The 23,789-nt window shown below is 25.6% G+C and overlaps 2 protein-coding genes across 3 annotated transcripts; one reads left to right on the forward strand and one right to left on the reverse strand.

The window, feature by feature from the left end:
- Positions 1-3: 3 nt before the first annotated feature.
- Positions 4-22,393, forward strand: LOC112598785 (electron transfer flavoprotein-ubiquinone oxidoreductase, mitochondrial). 2 transcript variants are annotated; one of them, XM_025345397.1, is made up of 12 exons: positions 4-352; positions 1,843-1,947; positions 2,007-2,159; positions 2,582-2,740; positions 2,804-3,000; positions 3,089-3,301; positions 8,050-8,225; positions 8,297-8,508; positions 8,774-8,953; positions 9,034-9,255; positions 17,816-18,028; positions 22,129-22,393. In XM_025345397.1, the coding sequence occupies exons 1-11, from the start codon at positions 325-327 to the stop codon at positions 17,977-17,979; spliced, it is 1,809 nt and encodes a 602-aa protein (XP_025201182.1). In that variant the 5' UTR covers positions 4-324; the 3' UTR covers positions 17,980-18,028; positions 22,129-22,393. The 2 variants fall into 2 exon arrangements, with proteins under 2 accessions (XP_025201182.1, XP_025201181.1); XM_025345396.1 differs by having other exon boundaries at positions 5-352; positions 17,816-18,010.
- LOC112598786 lies at positions 3,308-5,146 on the reverse strand. Its single transcript, XM_025345398.1, has 4 exons — positions 4,262-5,146; positions 3,650-3,718; positions 3,483-3,572; positions 3,308-3,417 (listed from the first exon to the last, which is right to left on the reverse strand). The coding sequence occupies exons 1-4, from the start codon at positions 5,144-5,146 to the stop codon at positions 3,313-3,315; spliced, it is 1,149 nt and encodes a 382-aa protein (XP_025201183.1). The 3' UTR covers positions 3,308-3,312.
- Positions 22,394-23,789: the final 1,396 nt, after the last annotated feature.

The following is a 23,789-nucleotide window of genomic DNA, read 5'->3' on the forward strand; positions in this document are numbered from 1 at the left end:
AATATGATTACAAAACAATAACAGTGTTTAAGCTCTTAGTGATAAACCCATGTAAACATACCTTGATATTAAATTGTTGTCCCGTGATGTAATTAAATACTATTTCAAAACGAGGCCAATGGGCAATGTCTATCGTTTTTATTATCGAAACTATTTTACAGCGATACTCGATAGTCCCACTACTCATAAGTTATAGAATTGAATACGGAAGTAGCCAAAGTTCAGTTTAGACATCAGTTAAGTTTTGGGCTCATTGTTACTTATTAGTAAATTTCAGTGTAATTTCTGTATGTTTTTAAAAAATTTAAAGATTAAATACTTAAGATGATGGCTACAACGTCAAATATGTTATGTAAGTATCTTAGTGATTTTTGTATTTACTATTTAATAAAAACTGTACAAGGTCAATAAAAAAAAAAAAAAAATTTAAACATTTTGGATTAATTTTATTTTTACAAAACCATAATTAAAAGAAAAATAGTACTAAAAATCTATTTTGTTCAATGAATACTAAACTGTAATTAATTAATTTAAAGTACAATTACATAAATTATGCTTATACCTACATCATTTTATTTTTTATATAAATCTTATTTTTGTGCTCTTCAATGCTGTAGTTTCATAATATATATTTTGTAATTTACTGTATACTGTACTTAATAGTAATAAAATCAATACTTTACAAATAAATATATTTTAAGGATAAATAAGTGACAAAAAAAAAAAAGAAAAAGTTTGAGGTAACAGTCCTTGCTAGGATTTTGGAAAAGACTAATTGTTAATTTTAAAATTACTTGTAGTAAATTAATTTAAATTTGTGAAGATAATTTGCTCAATAAGATAAATAAAAAATATTTGGTATTATAAAACCAATAAATAAGTATTTTATTTACTCTTTAAAAATGTATAATGCTGAATTTTAGAATATCAGTTCATTTTTAGAAGAGGCCATGTATAATTTGTTAAAGGGTTACATTATGAGGACTGCTGACCAGTGCCGGATTTTGAACTCTGAAGGCTTCAGTACAAAAGAAAATGGGGGCCCCCCTTAAAAAACAATTTACTGAATAGTATTATATTATTTTATTTTTAATACAAATAAAATTGCATTGTGCGTCACAAGTAAATAGTTTGAACACTATACACCGTATAAAATGCATAATTAAACTTGTAAGACACTTTTTTAACAACAAAATGAAGTATTTTTATTTTTTACTTTCTTAATGTCCTTATTAAATGTATTTACTATATGATATAATATGTGTCACAGTAACTATAACATAAATAATATTTAAATATAAGAAGTTTTTATTAGTTTTTTTTGTGTTTGAATTAATTGGTAATGTAATAATGTATTTGAAAAAAATAATACTAAACAATTGTTTAAAATATATTCACATTATTTGCCACCAATGAGAACAAATTAAAAATAGTTTCAAACCAATTACCAAAATTCAATACAATATTAAAAAAACAAAACATAAATTTTACTAAATACCAATTTTAGTTTATATTATTTAGATATCTAGTATATGGGGGGCCCTAAATATTTCAGAATCCAGGCTTGTACTGGAGGTTTATTTTGCACTGCTGCTGGCTTAAGGATTTAAGTATAAGTTGATTACCTATATATTTATTGTATGAGGTAAATTAATTGTTAATAGAATGTTTATAAAAAGTACTTAGGTAATGTACTTATAGATACATTTTGTCAGTGGTACAGAATTAAGTCAATATTATATTATTACATTAAAATCAATACTTAGTTAATTAATTTTAAGTTGTTGGTGTATTATAAATAATATTATTAACTATAATGTTTTTGAACAAAATCTTTTATAGTCCGTAAAGTAGGAATATCATGTTTCCGTCTTTATTCAGTCGCTTCACCAAAAATAACAACACATTATACTGTGCGTCCACGAGAAACTGATCAAAGATGGAAAGGTATTTTTATTGTTTTGAGTTAATTTATTTATAATCATAATTAATATTGTACTGTATAGATATATCAATGGAACGTTATGAAGATGTAGCTGACGTTGTAATTGTTGGTGGTGGACCAGCTGGTTTATCAGCTGCAATAAAATTAAAACAATTAGCAACTGAAAAAAACAAGGAATTAAGAGTTTGTGTAGTGGAAAAAGCATCAGAAGTTGGTAAGATTTTAATTATTATAGATTTTGTTTAATCTATTAAAAAATAATAATAATATAATTTATTTATTACTAAAGTCTTTGGTATATCAACTTCTAAAATTTTCATTAATAATCTAAAGTAATAGTATCATAATAAATCATAAAAATTATTAAAAAAAACATAATTGAATATTTCATACAGGATGAACCCATAATTACTATACTATAAACCTATCTATACTAATAAAAATGTATAGACACATTGGACCTTTACTGTTAATACCCATAATCTGAGAATTATTTTAGTTTTATTCATTGATAAATATAGAAATGAAATGATTAGTTAATAAGAATCTAGGTTTGCAAACATTTGATTAGCTTAGAAGTTAAAACATAAATTATAACGATTGTATTAATGTGCAATTTTTTTTATATTATTTCAGGTAATCATATTCTATCTGGTGCTGTTGTTGATCCAGTTGCATTAAATGAACTGTTTCCTGATTGGAAAGATTTAGGTGCACCATTAATTACTCCAGTGAAAGACGATAAGTTTGGTTATCTCACCAAAAGTAGTCGTATACCTATACCTATTTTACCTGGTAATACATTTTTTTAAATTTATCTAAGTGTCAATTTAAATGAAATAAATTTATATAAAACAGGTATGCCAATGGATAATCATGGGAATTATATTGTGAGATTGGGACATTTAGTAAAATGGCTTGGCGAGCAAGCTGAATCCTTAGGTGTTGAAGTTTATTCTGGATATCCAGCTGCAGAAGTTCTCTATCATGATGATGGTTCAGTGAAAGGAGTTGCAACTGGTGATGTTGGCATTGCCAAAGATGGATCACCCAAGGTATTTAAATATCTTTTACAGTATCATCTAATTGTAGTTTAAAGTAAAATTACATTTATAAATTAAATATAAAATATTCCATTTGTAGGATAGTTTTGAACGTGGTATGGAATTGCACGCCAAAATCACTATATTTGCTGAAGGTTGTCATGGTCATCTAACCAAACAGTTATTTAAAAAATTTAATCTACGTGAAAATTGTGCACCACAATCATATGGCCTTGGTCTTAAGGAAATATGGGAAGTAAAACCTGAAAATCATAGTCCTGGAAAAGTAGAACATACTGTTGGCTGGCCATTAGTAAGTTGCATTCAGCCAGGTCTTGGCTTAACTAAAAATTGAGCTGGAGAGATAGATTTTAATGAATCTTGAAATTGCAAGAGAATTATTACGTATGTAATAATCAACTCCATCATCTAAAATATTATAAAATTGTAAATATTTTTACATTATAATTATATATATTAATAGTTATACATACTGAAGCAACAAGCGAAGGTTTAATTATAAAAAATCCTTTTACTGAAAATTCTAATGGTCTTTTTAATAGTTGTTCAGAAAATAAATACAGCTGAAAATATAATTAGTTTTCATAAACTATTAACTATTAATTAAAATATTAAAAATTAAATTAGATATTCTTCTTACTTCATCTTCAATATCTTGCTTTTGTCCCATATCCAACAATTTATGAATTATTTGTGTTATTTGTGCTCCCTATAATTGAGAATAATTAAATAAACTGCTTTTCAGAATAATATCTATTTCATAAATAAACATTCACATAAATTGATTTAAATTTGATTTAATTTATACATAGATACTTCTATGATGTACTTTAGAGTCCTCCACACCAACATTTATTTTCTTTGTCTATTTGCATAATATAAGCAACAAAGGTATTCCATATTTCCATAATTATAACTCAAGTTTATTTTAGAATAAAGAGACCTATAATATTACAGAAGAGTTTATAAATATATTTTGTGTATTGGTCAGATAGTTCTTAATATTTTAATTGTCTAAGTGGTTAGTAATAGTTAAAAATAAGCATATGCACAGGAAATATTGTTCTTTATAAAACATATTATAGATTGCTTTGCTTTAAACTGATCCAAAAAGTCATGATTACAGAAGTACACATACTTTTGTTTTTATATTACATATATAACAGATTAAATTAATGTTGATGCGATGGTCACTTAATCAGGAAACAAAAACATGTTATGTGAATATTTCACTAAATATAGTATTTCATACTTTTTCAAAGGTATTACTCGTACTTTTTACCAGATGAATAATTGGCCATATTGTGAGAATAATTATAGATAAAGTGAATATTTGAGACCATGTATGTGATGCATTACGTTCATCAGCTATAAGTGCTGTAACTATATTATAATGAACTGGCAATACATTAAAAAATATAACTCTTGGTACCAATACCAATAGTTGAATATTGTAATATGAGCAAACTTCTGTAAATGATATGTATGTGAATAAATGCATACGGTTTAATACAGTTATATCTTTTGGTCTGACTGTATACCATTGAATGCAATAAATACTCTTTGATTTTTCCATATATGCTTCTAGTATGTTCTTTATATAGTTGAATCGTTTTGCTAGTTGATTTAATTTAGCATTTATTTGAAGTATAAGTATCCAAACTATGGGTATACAAACCATTTCAGTAAAATCAACTGATGGGAAATCATTTTCATTTAATGCTAAATGATAAAGTATTATGTAACTGGCTGTTGTTGTGATGATAAGTAAAAGTGTCTTAAAATTGATATATGTAATTATACTGTCTTTGTAACTTAATTCTAAATTTTTTGATAAAAAATCTACGTATGCAATGTTTTTTGTAAAACTTTTATAAATATCATGTCCCATAAAAATATTGAAGAAACATACTATGATAAGTGCTATATTTAAAGTTACATACGTTGTGTATAGAAGCATACTAATTCTTGAATTTTCATTTTCGGTTACAATCCATGTAAATTTCCAATAGTAGTAGATGAGAAGTGCAATTATAATTATTGTAACTACTACTTTAGACAACTTTTTTAAAAAAAAATGTGTAAAAGAATCTTTAAGAGATTGTTTTAGGACTAAAGGTTTATTATCCGTAGTCATCTTGCAATAGTGTTGGTAACTTTTTTTAATAACAAATTTTGAAATTTATATTTATATATTTTCAATAAGTTGTGTAGTATTATAGTACTTCAAAAGTAGTCTACAGAATACAGGATGTTTCATGAATTATTTATTTTAAAATACACATTTTAGTATTGATATTGCAAATAAACATTAAACAAATAAAACTTATAGGTACCACTTGATGTTTTTAAATTATAAAATCAATAAATATTTTGTATTATAATCGATTCATTTTAAAAGACGCATTGTATAAAGTATTAATAGTATGTTTGTATAGTACATGTGAAGTGTTTTTTCTTATATATTTTTATTAATGAATTTTAAATTTATAATGGATATATTTGAAATATTTGAATTAAAGTTGTTGAGTTTGTACATATTTCATTCTTAAAAAGGTTTTATTACAACCACTCAGATGAAGTGATAATTAATCAGTAAAATTAAAACTTTCAGCATTATTGACATACATATTTGATTATTTTATCATCTTGATATTATTTAGTATATTGATTGGATACCTGAGAAAATGGGCGTTAATTGTTTTTTCAAATTTATGTATTATTGAATTCTAGGTATTAATAAAATACCTATAGTTTTTCGAATGATTTATCATCTATTTAAACTTTATTTATAGAAATTGTTTTAAAAGCAGGGTTTCAAGTGTATTTCTTTTACAATACATGTTTGTTTCTGTTTTTTTTTTTACATGTTTATTAGTAGAAAAATACTCTAATCTTAAACTCTGAGTATAGTTTGTGGCAGAAAAGAGGATTTAGTTGCTATTTTTGGCAGGTAAAAAAAGAAAATTCTCAGTATTTGCTCAAAGTAAATAGTAATTGCAAAAAACAAATAAATGTTAGGGTAAAACTAAGAAGGATTTTGTATCACACATATTATTACTATGTAATATACAACTTAGCAAATTTGTGTTTAATAGAATCTATTTTATGTTGCTAGTTTTAATAATAAAGTCAATTCATCTATTAAAAAGTTTTAAAGGCCAGAGTATTATCAAGGAATTTTATGAGATTTTATTAACATTATAATTTTCGAATGAGTTATGAACATTTAAATGTTTTAATATTTTACATGACTTTAACTATGGCATATACTTTAATATCAGAATGTTAGTTAATGTCTGTAAGATATTTTAGATATTCACTTTTAAGTTTGATAACAGGTAATTTGAATTTAATATTAAAGTTATCAGCTTAACATGGATTCTGTTGAAAGCAAATTTTCTGTGTTGTATTTAAGACAAAGATAACACTATGTAGGATTCTTCTTAAATGTTTATTCTATACTAGTTTATGGAAAAATTGGTATTATTGTTTTACTGTTATTAAAAAAACAACATACACAGATACTTGAAATTTTTGTTAAACAATCATGTTAACATTAACTTGACATGATTAATTTTCAAAATATTTTTGCTCTTTTGGTGCTATTAGATATTTGAAATTTATGATTTTATTTTTTTTTTTTCATTTTATGTATGATTCAATTTTTGTTACAGTAAATAAATATTAAATAATATCGAAGATATGGTCACAACTTTTTATAAGCATGTTCAAATTCTTACAATGTTTATCAAGATTAAAAAAATGTATAAATTATTTTTGTTCAAAATGTATATAATATTCAATTTTAAATTTTTAGGGAATAAATACATTGATATTACAACTATGTGATTTTTTGTTTTGTTTCTATAATATGATTTTTAGTTGGAAAAATGCTTTGGTGTTTAAGTTCAATATCTTTATTGTAAAAAAAGTGAATCTAGTTGATTCTTTTAGATTTTTTAAAAGATAAAAGTCAAAAATTCAAAGTACTCCTAAAAATAATAAGTAAAAAAAAAAAAAATATATGACACTTTTATTCTAAATTAGTTTTTGACTAAATCAGTTTTTCTATTTTATGAATTTAAAAACAAATTATTGTGGACTCTTATAATTGTTTCAATTTTATTTATATTGTTTAAAGTTGGTATTGATTCTAAAGATATTAAAAATAATATAAAAATTAATAAATTGATTGTTTCAAGTAAAATTTAATTCTACCTATTGTATTACCAATAGTTATATAAATTACTATAATAGCAGTATGAAAATATAACTAAACATTTTTAGTGATATAGGCTGATAGATGATCTCTATTCAAAATTGTTTTTTGTATTATGCAATTATTATTATTATTATTATTTTTTTTTTTTAAGCTTGGCGACTATGGCCATTAGCTGTTGTAGGGGTAAGGTTGGTACGGTAGGTTGTTTTTTTTAAGATTGTTACGGTTAGATTAGCAAACATGTGTATGTGTGGGCAAGGTTTTTAACTACTATGAATCTGGGTGGTCACCCATCCGGGAGCTAGTAGCTATATTCGTTACTTACTCTTAGTTGCATTCCATGACTGGTAGCAGCCAATGCGCCACATCAAGCCACACCACAATTATTATTATCAAATTCAATTTTAACATATCTAATATAGTAACTTGATGACAAGATACATTTGAAACTTGCTGTGTACAGCAAAGTGGTTCTTTATTTTTAAATTTCAAAAATTACAATTTGCTAGAATTTATAATATTTTTATACTTATTTTTAAATTTTAAATAATTTTATTAGATAATTTTTTTTGTATTTTGAAGTGATCAAGTGTCCAAAATTCTTTTGAATAGTTTGATGTTAAATAATTCAGTTTTAATAAAATAAACTAGAATTTAAATAGCTATATTATTATGTATTTATTTTGTAGCAAAAAATATCAATATTATTAAATATTTGAATTGTGGTATTTTTCATATAAAAATATAAAGTACATAAATATATTTATTTATATTTTTAAAAATTAAAATTAAAATTGTGATTATTATTTTTACAGGACAAAAATACTTATGGTGGCTCCTTTATTTATCATTTGAATGAATCCACTCCTCTTGTTGCTGTTGGTTTTGTTGTTGGACTTGATTATAGTAACCCATACTTATCTCCTTTTAGAGAGTTTCAGAGATTTAAACATCACCCTTATGTTCAGCCTTTGTTTGAGGATGGTAAAAGGTTAATTTATAATAATTATTTATAAATAATATGTTAGTAATAGATAAATAAAAATATTTTTTCTTACATAGGATCGCATATGGTGCTAGAGCTCTTAATGAAGGAGGTTTCCAGTCTATTCCAAAACTCTCTTTTCCTGGCGGTGCTTTAATTGGTTGTACGGCTGGATTTTTAAATGTACCAAAAATTAAAGGTACTCATTATGCAATGAAATCTGGCTTGCTTGCTGCTGAATCAACTTTTGATGCCATATTTAATTCATCTGAAATAAGTCAAACTACTGGTAAATCATTTTTATTTCTATATACTGTATAATATATTCATATTAATGTACTAATGAATTTTTGAAGAAACAGAGTTCAATATTCAATTATTATTTTTTAGTTTGGTCTCCATGTAAAAATATAGTTTATAATTTAATTTATACCTATCAGATTACTTATAAATATATTTATAGTATTGAAATTTAAATTAAATATTTTTATGAGATTTATTTTTTCACTTTGAAAAGTAATATATAATCTATTTACAAATATTTTATTATACAGGCTTGGAACTTAAAGACTACGAAGAAAAAGTAAAAAGCAGTTGGATATGGTCAGATTTAAAACAAGTAAGAAATGTTCGACCATCATTCCACACTAAGCTTGGATTATTTGGAGGTATGGTATATTCTGGATTTACACTTGCCATTAAAGGAAAAGAACCATGGACACTAAGTCATGGAGGTATGTATAAACATTTTTTTTAAATTATTTTTTATTTACTTAATTGTGTATTATGAGTATTTTTTCTTAATATATGTAAGTTCCTGATAATGAAAGACTGAAAACAAAGACTGAAGTTTCTGTTATTGAGTATCCAAAACCTGATGGAAAAATAAGTTTTGATATTTTGTCTTCTGTTGCATTAACTGGCACAAACCATGAAGGAGATCAACCTGCCCATTTAACATTATTAGATGATTCTGTTCCTGTGAACACAAACCTTAATTTGTACGATGGTCCAGAAGGTAGATTTTGCCCTGCAGGTAAAACTATTTGTAATTTAATTATGCACAGATTAAAAAAAGTATCTTACTTTAAATGGTGTATAATGTATACTAATAATTAGTAAACTTTAAATAATTCACAGCTATATGTATACTAGGTAGCTATTAATATGATATGATACATTCATAATGTTTTATTTTATTTTAAAACTATTGTATTTGTAAATCTACCAAACAGTACTGTTACAAACTTGGTTAGGTTTTTTTTAGTATTAGTCAATAGATGGCGATAACTGTATAGTATTTCACAGTATTAGACCAAACATTTAAACAGAATTGAAAGTCATAAAATAATTTAGAAATGTTTGTCTTACCAAATTAGTTATAATTCATTAATATTTAATTTTGTTTAATATTAAAAAGAGACTAGTTTTGTTATCCATTATTTAAATCATCTAACCGTGGTTTGCATGATGTATATTGCATGTTTATACTATAGCATCAATGGCTTAACAATTTTAATTTAGAATTACATTTTTATATTTATACATTATCTTGTTTAAGTTGTGTTTTTTGAATGAATGTAATTAACATACTATATTAAATTGTATAGTATATAAGCTATCAAATCAAGTGAGCTAGATAGTGAGATAATATGTATTGCAGCTATGTATATTTTACTTAAATAATTTAATCCATTGGGTTGATAAAATTTAGTTAGAATAATGTACAAAGAAACATTTAAATTGGGTATTAGAAAAATATTTACCTTTAAAATGAGAAATAATATTGTATATTAAAAAAAAAAAAAAAAAAAAAAATTGAAACAAAATTTAATAAGTTTCACATGAATGAAATTTTTAAATAAAAAGTTATGCATAAATCAATATTTTATAGGGCAATAACATTGGTTATAGATATGATTAGATATGTCTTAGTTTGTGGTTAAACATATTTATAGTTATTATATTAAAATTAAAATTAATTTATGTCCATAACTCCACATGTACCTGATGTCAGTTATTAGCTGTTAGTTTATGTAACTTATGTGCTCTTTTAATGATATATAATTCAAAATCAGGAAATTAACATAAAAAAAAAAAAAAAAATAAACCTTGGGAAATTTACAATTTCTCATATTTTTTATTTTACGTATCATTCAATATTTAGTATTGTGTTCAACAAATTATTATCGACTTAATAATAGTTCTTGAAGTATTACATAAATAAGTTTCTTTGAATATAAAACCTGTAAAATGTAATCATCAAGTATAGTTAATGCAGTGGCTTATTTTTATACATAGATTTGTTAAGAGTAAGAGCACATTAATATTCCCTTTTGCATTATTTTTTATATAGTTGTATTACAGTTATCTGTCAACAATTTGATATTATTTTGTTAATTGAAAACAATTATTTTTAACCATGTCTACAAATAATTAAACTATAGACTAATAACTTATAAGGTATAGCTTATAGTTTTATTTTAAAAATTTCTTGAATAAAATATACAAGACTTACAATTTATTGAATTTAAAATATAATACTTGCATTATAATGTTGTACAAAGTATTTTTAATATAGTAACTTAAAATCATATATATTATGTATATATCTATCATGACAACCAATTAAAAAAAAATCTTTAAGTCCCCTAAAAAAACGTTTGATAAATATTATTATTTTAAATGATATAAAATATAATGATTTGTTGATATTTAAAATTTGGATTCAGAAATAAAAATTAAAAAGCTCAACACAATTTTGATTTTTATTTCATAGAATTATTATTAACTGTCAAGTGTTTGTTTTAGAATTTTAATTTAATATTGTATTTTCGCAATAGGCAAATTGTATGATACAAGAACAAAACTAGTTAAAACACTGATTGAGGGGTAATACAAATTTGTTTGCTTATTTAAATGTAATATTTGTTTAAAAAAAAAAAAATTAAGGATTCTTCTAAAGTTTTATTAAACGTCATCTAGTGTCTACAATTATTTATTCAGGACTTTTTGATCGCTAGATAGAACTGTCAATTCTATAGTATCAGCTATTTCGGTCGATTGTGCCTGTTGTTGCTTGCCAAACAGTAGGATAGTTTATGTTTCATATATTAAATACACCCCAGTTGCCTAGCGCAATAACCTAAATGCCACGGCCCTTCATCTCAGTAACAACAGCATTAATAATAATAGTAATAACGACGTAGATCTGTTTTCCATTTTCTCGTCGACAGATTGCCCGTCGTGTTTTTGGTTTGGGTTATTTTACAAGTGTCGAATATTGTAATTTTGGTGCATTGTACATTGTACAATATTGAATTGGCTGTACATCGTCACGCAAGTCGCGACCCCGCCGAGAGCGCGTTTTGTGTTAACGTCGTTTATGAAACGTAAAAATAATGGAAGGGTATATAATATATGTGTATAGAACGGGGCGGCGACTGTGATCCCATGCGTGTCGTCCCCGGGTTATACAGTGTATAGCCAAAGTTGAGCAGATGTGCCAAAAACACGTATTATTATTATACGTCGGGTCGAGGGATGCATTGTCAATCATCATAATATATAATACACACACACACACGTCATATATAAGCCACCATGTGTGATATGTGTGTGATTGTACATGCGTATTATTATATTAAACAGTTGCAGCCATTATAATACGATATTTAAACTCTCGTCCGAATATTTTATATTATGTATAAATATGTATGATACATTAATACAATACAGTTGCTATACAGGTATAGCTCACCCGTTTTTACCTACCCTTTATGTACCTTAGTGCATTTAATATCAAAGAGGTTTTATCGTAATATATTATATAATTTTGTATTAAAATGTTCGTAAAGTTTTGTATTTGATAGCTTTTTTTAGTTGCGTTTTGCTAGCATAGGTTAGGTTTATTATTATCTAGGTAATGGTAATATTCTGACCACGTTTAACTTTCTGTAATCACGTATGTATGACATAGTATTGTCGTCTTAGAAACTGCCCTTGTTTTTTTTTTGTTTATTGTTTTCGCAATTTTCAATTATTTAAGTTTAATGATTTATATTATACACATAGTTTATGCAAATATTTCAAAATTTACATATGTTAATTGTTAAGTGTTAAGTACTCGTTTAGTGGGTAAAATAGAGATAATTTTTAAAAATAAATAAATATTTTTTTTTTTTAATAGTTTTTGATATATAAATATAATATATATAATATAATATAATATATATATATATATATATAAAGAATAGAAAAAGGTATTATAGGTAGATAGCTTATTATAATTATTAATCATTATTAATTAATTATAATATATGCGCTGTGGCAAGGAGTGATCTGTTTATGTACGTAGTACGCACTTACGGCCAAACCACATAAATTCGCAGTGATATCTCGCAAATGTTTATCTAGGTATATATTATGTATAATTTATTTTTATACATTATGAATAAAATACGTATTTGTATGTATATGCCTACTTTTAAATTTTAGTTTACACGACTATGGCTTTGCCGTTAGTAAAAAATAAAAGTACAATAATTATATTATATTTATTGCACCATTATTCTGTTGCTGTACAGTTGGATCTGCATTGCAACGACTGAAATTCACGAATATTGTATAGGTACTAAGGTTAAGGGTGTGTATTTGAGCTTAAGCCTATAAAATTTAATATCTCATTAATTTCGTATTCATAAAAATGCAAATATCTAAAATATAATGTACTTTTTTTTTATTTTTGCATATTGCGGGATGCTACACTTGAAGGGGTGAAGTTTCTGGGTATTACGACCTTCTCGCATCTGGCTTCCTCAATTCCGACTATTACTAGGCTGTATATAAATAGTAAATTGATTTAAATTTATTGTCTAGCTGTAGGGCAGGCTGTACGTGTATGTCTTTCTCCACATTAGTTTATGTTGTGGGAAAACCTAGGACTTAATATTCCCTCGGTGAACAAGAAAATGTTATATAATAACGGTCGTGTTATTTGTATATATACACATTTACTGGTAGGGTTACATGAGTAAATATCGATCCGTAGATTGTTGCGCTTGGTAATAAGTTTTGACTTACTTTTTCATAAATTATATGCTTATTTATTTAAATACGCCTTGAGACTAATGTCGTAATAATGTAATTTACAACATGTTTTAACTTATATTTGTTATATATTTTAGTAATTCATTAAATTGAATTTTGAACGAAAAAAGTTAATAAATTTAATTTAGAATTATTTAATAATATTTTTATAATAAAATATTTTATAAAAAATAATATTAAAAATTAACGATTAATACGAAAGACGAAAAACATTCAATGAGTTATATTAAGTCTAATGTTTATTAATTTATTAGGTAATTACATATGCATTGTACAGAATAATATATCGCGTACTTACTGAAAAAAATGCGTATTTTTTTAATAAGTAATAACAGATTTGTTGAAATCGTAGCGTATTGTAACGTTTCGAGGAAAATGTTATAACTTATATGACTGTAGCTCAAAATAAAATATACTTTTATCTGTTTATTTATGAATTTAATATCAACCGTGTTAACATTATATACATTATATTTAAAATAATTACTGTAAAAAAAAAAATAGATAATTACTCAGTTAGTCTGTTTATAATCCTTTAAATTAACGACTCGGCTTCCGTGGGTTATAATTTTAATTCCGTAAAATATTAACAAGACCCGATATTTGCAGCTAGCATGTGTACCTATGTACTTCGCTTGGCTGAAATAAATTGGATATTACTATAGTACACTAAATCATATAATGCATGAAAACATTATTTATCCCATTGTGTAGCTATTTTAATATTAACCAGTAAATTGCATCACTAACTGGTACCAGTGGTACATATAAATAATATACGAATATAAATATGTAGTTATAAGAACGATTGATCGTTGATAAGTGTTTTAATTAAGTCTGCTTGTCTATGTTAATATTATGTTCGAGTGCTTACAAAAACAAAATTAACGTTTCGCCAGCTCATCCGTGACTTAATCTGGTAATTCTACTTTTCAGAATATTGTACGGCAGTGGCATAGTCAAGCCGCAATTATTCGCAAATTAGATTAGAATTTCGTCTAATTTTCACGCCCATTGTATTATAAATTACAATTATTATTTACTACTAATTAGTATCACAGTAACGTGCTATGGTCGTTTATTGTGTACGTCGAACGTATTGAGTGGAGTGTTCATAAGGTTTTGTGATTAATCTTTGATTATATTATCGTTTGAGAGTGCAGTTAACATTTTTTCTCTGTCTTATACAATTATAGGATATTATAATGTAAAAGGTTCTCTCCGTATTTTACTCATTGTGATTACTTTATTAAAATGTAATTATCAATACTATTAACTCTAATTATTTAACAGTTATGAAAAATAATATCTGTGTTTTATTAGACATATTTTCTTGGAATTTTAGTAAGCTTTTGGTTAGTCATAGATATTAATACACTTTTTTTAAACAAAAATACTGATAGAAAAAAGCTGCTGAAACCATAGATCATGTTATTTTTATGACTGTTAATTGTTTTAATAACTTAATTTCAAATATGTAATCACACTGAGTGTACTGTAAAGAGGGATTTTGACTATCAACTATATTACACGTGTGTAAGATAGAGAAAACAATTATTTTGGTGTCAAGATGCATACTTTAGTGTCGTTGTATTTAATATTGGCATAACGAATAAGACGATTTAGAATTTCGAGAAAATAAAATTATTTCAAATGGCAAACAATCATTAATTATTATTAATATACAACTATTTGCGCTTTTGTGATAATGAGTGTTTATACCTAACTTTTATAATATATACATAATGTGTAATATAATTATATAAATCCAAAAATTGGTACCTATATTTTGTAACACTTACATAAGTGTAATGTATTAAGGGATAAGATGTGGCGATTTTCTATCTTTGTCTAACTCTCGTGCAACATAGAAATTTAGTCGTATTTTATTTTTAACGTACTGATACATCGGTAAGCTGATAAGAATTCTGAAAAAAATTTGAATTTTTCGTTAAGTAAACCTAAGTCTACTTGAAATCTTTCACACATTTTTAATATTTTCAACTTTTTTATAAATATGAATGTAAAAATTTTTAAATCCCTGTTTTTTTAAACAAACATTTTTAGAATTTTGGTTTTTGGAAATAAAATTAAACAAACTGGATAATCAATATTAAGTAGACTTGATAAAAAATTAAAATCTGTTATCAGAATCTTTATCACTTTAATATGTAATAATATGTCTTTGGCTAAATAATATTTAAATTGTATTGATTTGTTTGCTAGAGTTCGAATGTTTATAACCCAGTCCTTTATTTTCTATTTTTGGGTATTCATACATTTTAATTGTTTTTCGTTATAAATATTCATATTATTTGATTTTTAAGTATATATTATTTTTTATTTAAAAGTTAGCAAGGTAATAGTTTTTATAATATTATCATACACAATTAATTTGATTTAATTGTACGTTAAAATATTCTTGTTTTTGGTCCTACTGTAGGTAATTATAAAAAATTTAGATCCGATCTAAATATTAACCGATATATCTTTCTGTTCAATGATGTATATGCATTATGCACATATAGACAAAACTAAATATCACCAAGTATATTCGTGTAGGAGTAGAACTATCTTTCGTTATCAGAAGCGTAGTAAATATTTTATTTCACTTATTAGCATGTTTTAAATTTTATTATGTTTTCACGGATTTTTAAAAGAGTTAGTAAATTTTATATAATAAAAATATAAATTAAAAAATATAATTTGTTAAAGTAGTGAAATAATTGATTTTGTTGTACATTGTAAATCATGAATTTTGATCAAATTTATACATTAGTACGTCATATACTAACATTTTAATGAAATGTAATATTAATTATAATTTTAAGTTCTATACTTATTTACTAGTGGTCTTGCTTTTTTTTTATTATTTCATTTAAATTAATTGGTGTTTGAAAATGGACGTTTACTTTATTGATATGAAAGTTATATAAGTGATCAATGAATATAAGTTTATTCAATTTTATATTGATAAATTCAAATATGTTTATAATTAACAGTAGTAATTAAAAAGAAAAAGAAAATAATTTAAAATTCATATTCTTTGAGCATATTTTGTTATTTGTACTTAGAAATTTTAATAGGTATGAAAGTAATGTGTTTTGTAGTAAAAACAAAAATGTTCTATAAATTTGTATTAAAATAATAAAAAAAAATCAAATCGTCGTTTAAGCTCTATTAACAAACAGAAATTCTAATTTAATACAAAACAAAATTTGTTTTCAAAACTAATCCGTTTTTTGCTGTAGGAAAAAAAAAATGGTATAAAAAGCACTCCCTATTATCACGATTATTTTTACCTTAAATATTTTTTTGGTATAGTTTTCTACAAACGTAACTCCTGTATTGCATATCCTATTAAAATAAATTAATTTTATTACCATAATCTCGGATATATTGTATTTATTGGACATGCTTTTAGTGCTACCATAAATGATAATCCACCAAGTATGCTCACTCACATTTTTTTCTTTAATTATATTTTTATTTAAATTTTGATTTTTGGATTTTTTAAGTATTATTTAAGATCTTTTTTTAATACCATCATATATTTTGAGTTCTGAATCATTTTACGTGTCTTCTTTAGCGATCCTAATTCTTTTGCTTAAATGTGAATTCACTTTTTTTCTTATAAATTATCAGATAATTTTTTTGAAAACACTAATATATCTAAACCAAAATTGAAATGATTAGTTATTGTGTTGCTGAACTTAGTTGTATAAAAGTAATAGATCAGTGATAATATACTAGTAATATATGGTAATTTGAAAATTATAGTTATTAATATTAATCTATTAACATTTTATAATTTATAAAACTTGTCTGAGTGACAGTGCAATAAATATTAAATTTAGTTTTATATATATTTCATATTTTTGCAAAATCATTTTAAAGAACTATTATCCTTAGTATGTTAATTATAATAACTCAGAAATTACTTAATTTAAAAAATAATTATCTGTTTATCAATATGTAGGTGAGTATGCTTGATAAAATCCTTTGTATATTTATTTTATTATGATATATTATTTTAATATTATCAGTACATGTAGTTATTTGCGTTTTTTATAATTATAACTCATATAAAAAATTATACACATTTTCTTAATACCGAAGAAATAATCAAATTTTAAATTGTTTTACTTACATTCATTTTAGTGATTATCGGAGTTTTATTATCTGAACTAAACTACTAAGTATTTGTTAAAAAAATATTGAACGAATAGTTTTGTTGTTGTTTTATTATCATTATTATATTAAACTTTTAGATTAGAAGAGCTATTATAGCAATAAAATCTAATAAGTTTGTTTACTTTCTGAATTTTGGAAAAAAGATTAAAGAAACATCTGGTACATTGAACATATATAGATATGCAGCTTTTATAATTATACAATTATACGTAATACTTAATATCATGGTTGATAAAGTCTATGTATTATAAATCTATACGATTATATTTCAATAGTTATTTTTTGTTTGATAGGAGTTTACGAATACGTACCGTCGGAAGATGGCACAGGCGATCGGTTGCAAATAAATGCTCAAAACTGTATCCACTGCAAGACTTGTGACATCAAAGATCCCACGCAGAATATCAATTGGGTGGTGCCCGAACCCGGCGGTGGCCCCGCTTACAACGGCATGTAAATTGGGAAATCGATGATACTACATACTACAGGTACCTTTAATGTTAAATGTAGGTAAAAATTATCTTTTGTCTCGTTATTATTGTTATAGATGTCGCGTTAATTATCTAATGTGTACGTATGTAATAGTGTGAGTGCGTGTGGCGGGTGGGTCGCGTTTCTCTATTTTCTCATCCGTTAATTATTGCAGTAGTGGTATGGGTATGCGAAAATATTAGAAAATAACGATTCACCTTGTATTTATTACGTATATTGCGTTTTGTTTATATGCGCATATGTGTAGCGTGTCCATTTGTTACTCGGAAACCCTGAACTCGGAGTGAGGTGTTCATTGTGTGTAATGATATATTGTGTAATGTAATCATAACGTGATTAAGAATAACATTCAAAATGGTCTGAATATTGATTTGATGCATATTATATAGCATAATATATTATTTTATTATCGGGCATGACTGATCGTTGAATTTAAATTTCATTACGACATTATAATATTATAATGTGAAGTGCACAATGAATTGTTTTCAAATACACACACACAGTTTTATATATATATATATATATAGGTATCATTTAGGTATATATTTAACGGGGTTATTTTTTGTCTCGATATATAATTTATGTATTATTTATAGTTACATAATATACAAGGGTTTGTGTGTTACGCATATTAACGTCAATTTCTGGTCAAATCGCTCACATAGAGTATAGCGTAGAGAATACAATATAAATATAATGTGTATACCTACAAGTGTGTGTCTATACTCTATACCAGGGGTCTCCAAACTTTTTTTATCCGAGGGCCACATAAAATTAAAAAAGCTCTTAGCGGGCCAAAATGTATGAATACATTTAATTTTCGTATATAATTTATAAATTACAGCTAATACAGCTGATAATTGCTCGTGCGCGCGATAACGACTATGAAAACTAGGTATATATATTTTTAGAATATTTTCCGTTATTTGGCGGGCCGATGAAAACTTATTCGGGGGCCGCATCCGGCCCGCGAGCTGTAGTTTAGAGACCCTTGCTCTATACTCCACACCTAGACATCCATTAATATAGACCTCAGTTGTTGTTGATGTTTATATATTTTTTATTTTTTTAAATATAATTTGACGTATATTATTTAAGGTGTGAGGGTTTCAACATTTTTTATATTTGATATGTTATATTAGTGGTAACCAAGTACGACCCGCGATCATTTATTAATTGGCCTACCAAAGTAATTTATGTTTAGTTTAAAAACAATCAATGTATAATAAATAATTAAATTTATCAGTATACCCATATTACGATGTTCCTAAAATAAAACGTAAAATTTAATTCAAAGAAAAAGTTTAAATTTTTGGCCCGCCGAGAATTTTTTTATGGCCATCGGTAAAAAAGGTTGGTCACCACTGTGTTATATAATATACCAAATAGTTTATTATATGTTTATATGTATCATACATTCAGTACGTCATCTACAGCGTAAAGATTTTATACACGAAAATCATGGTTCCTGCATGTTCTGTCGATTTATGTACGTAGCATTTTTTTTTTTTTTTTAGCTGGTCGAATTGACGGTTCTTGTGCCTTGCTTCAGCACTCAAATTAGACATAAATTGCTGTTTAAATTATAATTTATGTATCGTGTTATGTGGGGTAAAACACGATTGCATACGTTAGTTATCGGAGATACCTTTTTTTCGATTACGTACGATTTTACCTGATTTTTTACACTATTGTGTACAAAATATTAAGCTTTATTAACTATTTACTGACGATTTTATTTATTTATTAATTATTTTACTATTATTTTTAGTTATTCTTATTTGGTATATTTTGTTATTTGTTATTGATTGTTATGGAAGTGTATATATTTTACTAGATATTTATTAAGTATAATATGGTAAAATTAATAAATTTGACAACATTTGATAACCCATCCACAAACATACGCAATCGTATTGCTAAAAAGGACAAAGGTACGTAATCGTGTTCTATCCGTTATGTGTACCTATATTTTGTAGGGGTCGTTGGGAAGGGTGTCATACGGCACATTCAAGTTATGAAAACTTGTTTATAGCTTTGTTTAAATAAAAAAATTAAACCATCATTAATGGTACCTATTCATCCTTATACAGATACACACCGCGTTCATATCATTCGCTGTAGGTATATAATATTTAAATAGAATATTATTGTTACATGTTTATACTGAGTTATTCTTTTATCAAACAATACTCTTTATTTCAAGGAATTTTATATTTTTTTTAACATGATTTTTAGTCAAAATAAAATAGTATTTTTAAGTTTCATAATTTTTAGAATGACAACATACAATTTTAATCTTATTTTCTGAAACAGAATATTTTTCGAAGTATATTGGTTCATTAAAATCGAAATTCGGACAAGTTGCTTATAAATAAATATTTAAAGCTTTGATGTGCGAAATGGAGTGGTACGGTGAAACCCCACAAAATGTCGACTTACTACTCTGATCGCATAAACTTGAAACTTAAATAATTTAAAAAATAATATATTCGCTTAAAGATCCACTCTGTATAATATATATATCAAGCAGTTCCGTCGATTCTAATTATTAACTATCTTTTATTTTTATAATATTTTTTTCCCGCGTCACATTCGCCATCTCTGCCATTTATTTTTACGGAAAAAACAAAAAAATAATAAGTTTGTTTTATATTCCAGCCAATATAGTTCCAACAACATGAGTAGTATAGCACTGTTAACTAAAATGTTTTTATTGTAAATGTCTTTAGGACAAATAGCTCTGTACACTATTATAGGTATATGAAGTACACAACGCTTATTGGTATACACATACGTATTATTTATATGCATACTCTTAGGAAGTTGGTAGCGCCTTTTTATAACAATAGCTATAATTTCAAACTTTATGCGTATATGTACGGTTTTTACGGGGTGATTCATTTAATATTGAACAATCATTATTTCAAAAAACATTAGTGGGTTTTAAAATATTTCTTTTACATATTATATAATTTTAAGTCATTATAAAATAACATTTAAAATAAATAAATATTTTTTATCGTTTTTTTTTGACGTTTCTTACTATTTGTAATAATAACATAAATTTTTAATTTTATATTTCAAAGCAGAATATTATTTGGAGTATTATTTCGAACAAGTTGTTTAAAAGTATTGAGTATAGTAGTGGACCAACATTTTGCGGGGTACTCCAGATCGCTCAACTAAAAATATTAATGATTAACTTATATAATTAATACTTATCAAAAGCTATTCGTTCAAAATTCAATTTTTATGTGTTGAAATATTTTGCTTTAGAGTAGAGAATTAAAAATGCATATTTGTTATTTGAAAATTTAAAAATAATATGATAATGATATAAAATAGTTAAACTTATACTTTTCTAGCAAAATGTTGTTTTTAACTACCAACTTTTTATTATATAAAAAAACTTTTTGAAACTAATAATATTAAAATTTTAGGAAATAATAAGTGTCTCACGTTAAATGAGTTATTTAGTGTATATACTAAACGTGCCCTTTGTTACTAATGCACGGTAATCAAGAGCCTGTTATCATTTACTCAATCTTTTACAATATTACATTTAAATTGAAATACATTTTAATATTAAATACCTGTCTCTAAATTATACGTTAATGGGTTGTTATACATACACGTATAGAGTGTGCTACACTTAATTTAAGTTTCAGAGTTGTTTAATTTTAAGTACATTTAAATTGGAGTTTTATTTTAATTTTAGATTAAGTTTTCATTTTTTATTATAGAAAATGAGCATACTTGAAAATAAACAATGATTTACACTTATTTTATTTAACGAAATTTTGTTTGATTTTACTCGTGGTTTGGAAAAATTTCCAAAACAAATAAAAACATCCGACCGATTGAAAATCGAGTTGTGAATTTATAGTTTCAAGGGGTTTTTTGTGACAGATTTTCGAGTTTCATGAAACGGTAAGGGTTATATGTCGCTCACTGTACCTACCTATGTAGGCATACAAAAAATAAAAGTTATGTTTGTATTGTTGATATAATTCGAAATGCGTGGGTCATGAATGTTTACTATCTACCTACTTATATCCGTTTTTATTATTTCTTTAATGACATTTTATTTTATTTTTGTTTTGAATAGGATACAACGTCATTTGTGTGAGACCATATTATGTTATTGTCTAAAAATAAACGTGTTTATTCAACTATTGCTTCCGGCAGTCTAACAACATCGTCATTATTATCTGCCCTACGATAACATACATTTTTGGTTGTATACTCATAGCGTAATTCATGTTTGTATTGATAACTAATGATGATGGAAGGAGGGTAAATTCATTTTAATTTTTAAATGTTTCACTTTAATATTTATGTACTGTATTATTGTTGATAGGTTTTTTTTTTTTTTTTAATGCAAAATTTTTTAAATTTTATGTAACATATTATAATATGTATTGTTAATGTTTGTTATGTGCGTCGAATAAAAATACTACGATTTTATTGATAAAGCGTTTTACCATGTATAATATTACATAAAGTTGTTCCTTATTATTGAATTATGTAAATTATTTAGTTACCTATACACTTTAAATTATTTCAAATATTCATAAATGGTATGTGGAAGGTTAGTTGTGAAATCGGAAGAGATTAACTTTTACCAAAAAAGTATTACCTAAGAATTTTTCAAAAAGGATGCTGTGGTAATTCTGTTTTATGGATTTTCAGCGGACGCTATATAAATGTATGTCTGTCTGTGACAGTGACATGTGAGAGTAGAAAGTTAGTTACCCGGTTGACTATAGACACGACACGTTCCTTTCGATTTGTTTAATTAACTTTTTACCGTGAATATTCTTTCGTTTAATAATGAAATATAAAAATACTAACATCATTTATGTATTAATCTTTTTCTTTCGTTATACTTCTATAAATCCAGCTTTTCTAACCTCTTATATTGTCTAAACGACGTCATAAGTGACCTATTTTCGGTGTTCCGAAGTCAAATACAAGACAAATTAATACAGAAGCGTATCAAGTGCAGAAACCCTAGGCCTAAGGTGCCACCGCAAAAAATATTATATGAAAATAACAGAAACCAGCAGTATTATAAGTGATTAATTTAACCGTAAGAGACAAATATTTAAAAAATTTTATTGTGAAAGACCTAATTACGTATGACACTGAAGTTTATGATGAATTGATTGGATATGGTTTTGATCAAGTTAAAACGTTAGGTGGTTTCAAGACTAACATTTGTATCGATGGCATAAATGCTTATGTATTGATTAATGTTGTATCGAATGGTGTTCAAGAGATAACGATACTAGTAGGATATTCATTCACGGAACAATCACACATCATTATCTACCATTAGCAGTACGGCCTGTAAACTGTTAGTCGTGGAAAAAATATCAAGTAATGCTGTGAACTTTATCTCCAAAACACTGGTGTGGATGTCACATTTTGTAAATAGAACTTTCGCAATAATGACTTATTTAGTTGACGAAGGGGGTATAGGATAACACAACAAGTAGTTCCGAGGCGTTACCGATACTTGTGTTAAATTATCTCGGTATATATATATATGGTTCATGAAGCTATTCTAATTTAACTATACTATCGAATGCATAAGAGGAGATTAAAATTTGGTTCCAGATGTATTGAGTCGTGGACTGGTAGAGCGAGCGTCGGACTTAGAGACCTGAGCTTATTTGGTGTTTGGTATATGCAACTCTACCGATTGAGTGGCCGCATTACAATGAGATAGTAGTAAATTACTAAAATCAAAGTCAAATATCTCAA

This window comes from Melanaphis sacchari, unplaced genomic scaffold, assembly GCF_002803265.2.
Source record: "Melanaphis sacchari strain LSU unplaced genomic scaffold, SCAv2.0 Contig4_pilon_pilon, whole genome shotgun sequence".
Lineage (NCBI taxonomy): Eukaryota > Metazoa > Arthropoda > Insecta > Hemiptera > Aphididae > Melanaphis > Melanaphis sacchari.

Coding starts and splice junctions, on each gene's coding strand:
- LOC112598786 (XM_025345398.1), bottom strand. CDS start 5,146: ATGACTACGGATAATAAACCTTTAGTCCTAAAACAATCTCTTAAAGAT. Junction 3,719..4,261: donor CGAGTAATACCTTTGAAAAA/GTATGAAATACT, acceptor TCTCAATTATAG/GGAGCACAAATAACACAAAT. Junction 3,418..3,482: donor AACCTTCGCTTGTTGCTTCA/GTATGTATAACT, acceptor ATAATATTTTAG/ATGATGGAGTTGATTATTAC.
- LOC112598785 (XM_025345397.1), top strand. CDS start 325: ATGATGGCTACAACGTCAAATATGTTAT. Junction 3,001..3,088: donor CCAAAGATGGATCACCCAAG/GTATTTAAATAT, acceptor TTCCATTTGTAG/GATAGTTTTGAACGTGGTAT. Junction 8,509..8,773: donor TGAAATAAGTCAAACTACTG/GTAAATCATTTT, acceptor TTTATTATACAG/GCTTGGAACTTAAAGACTAC.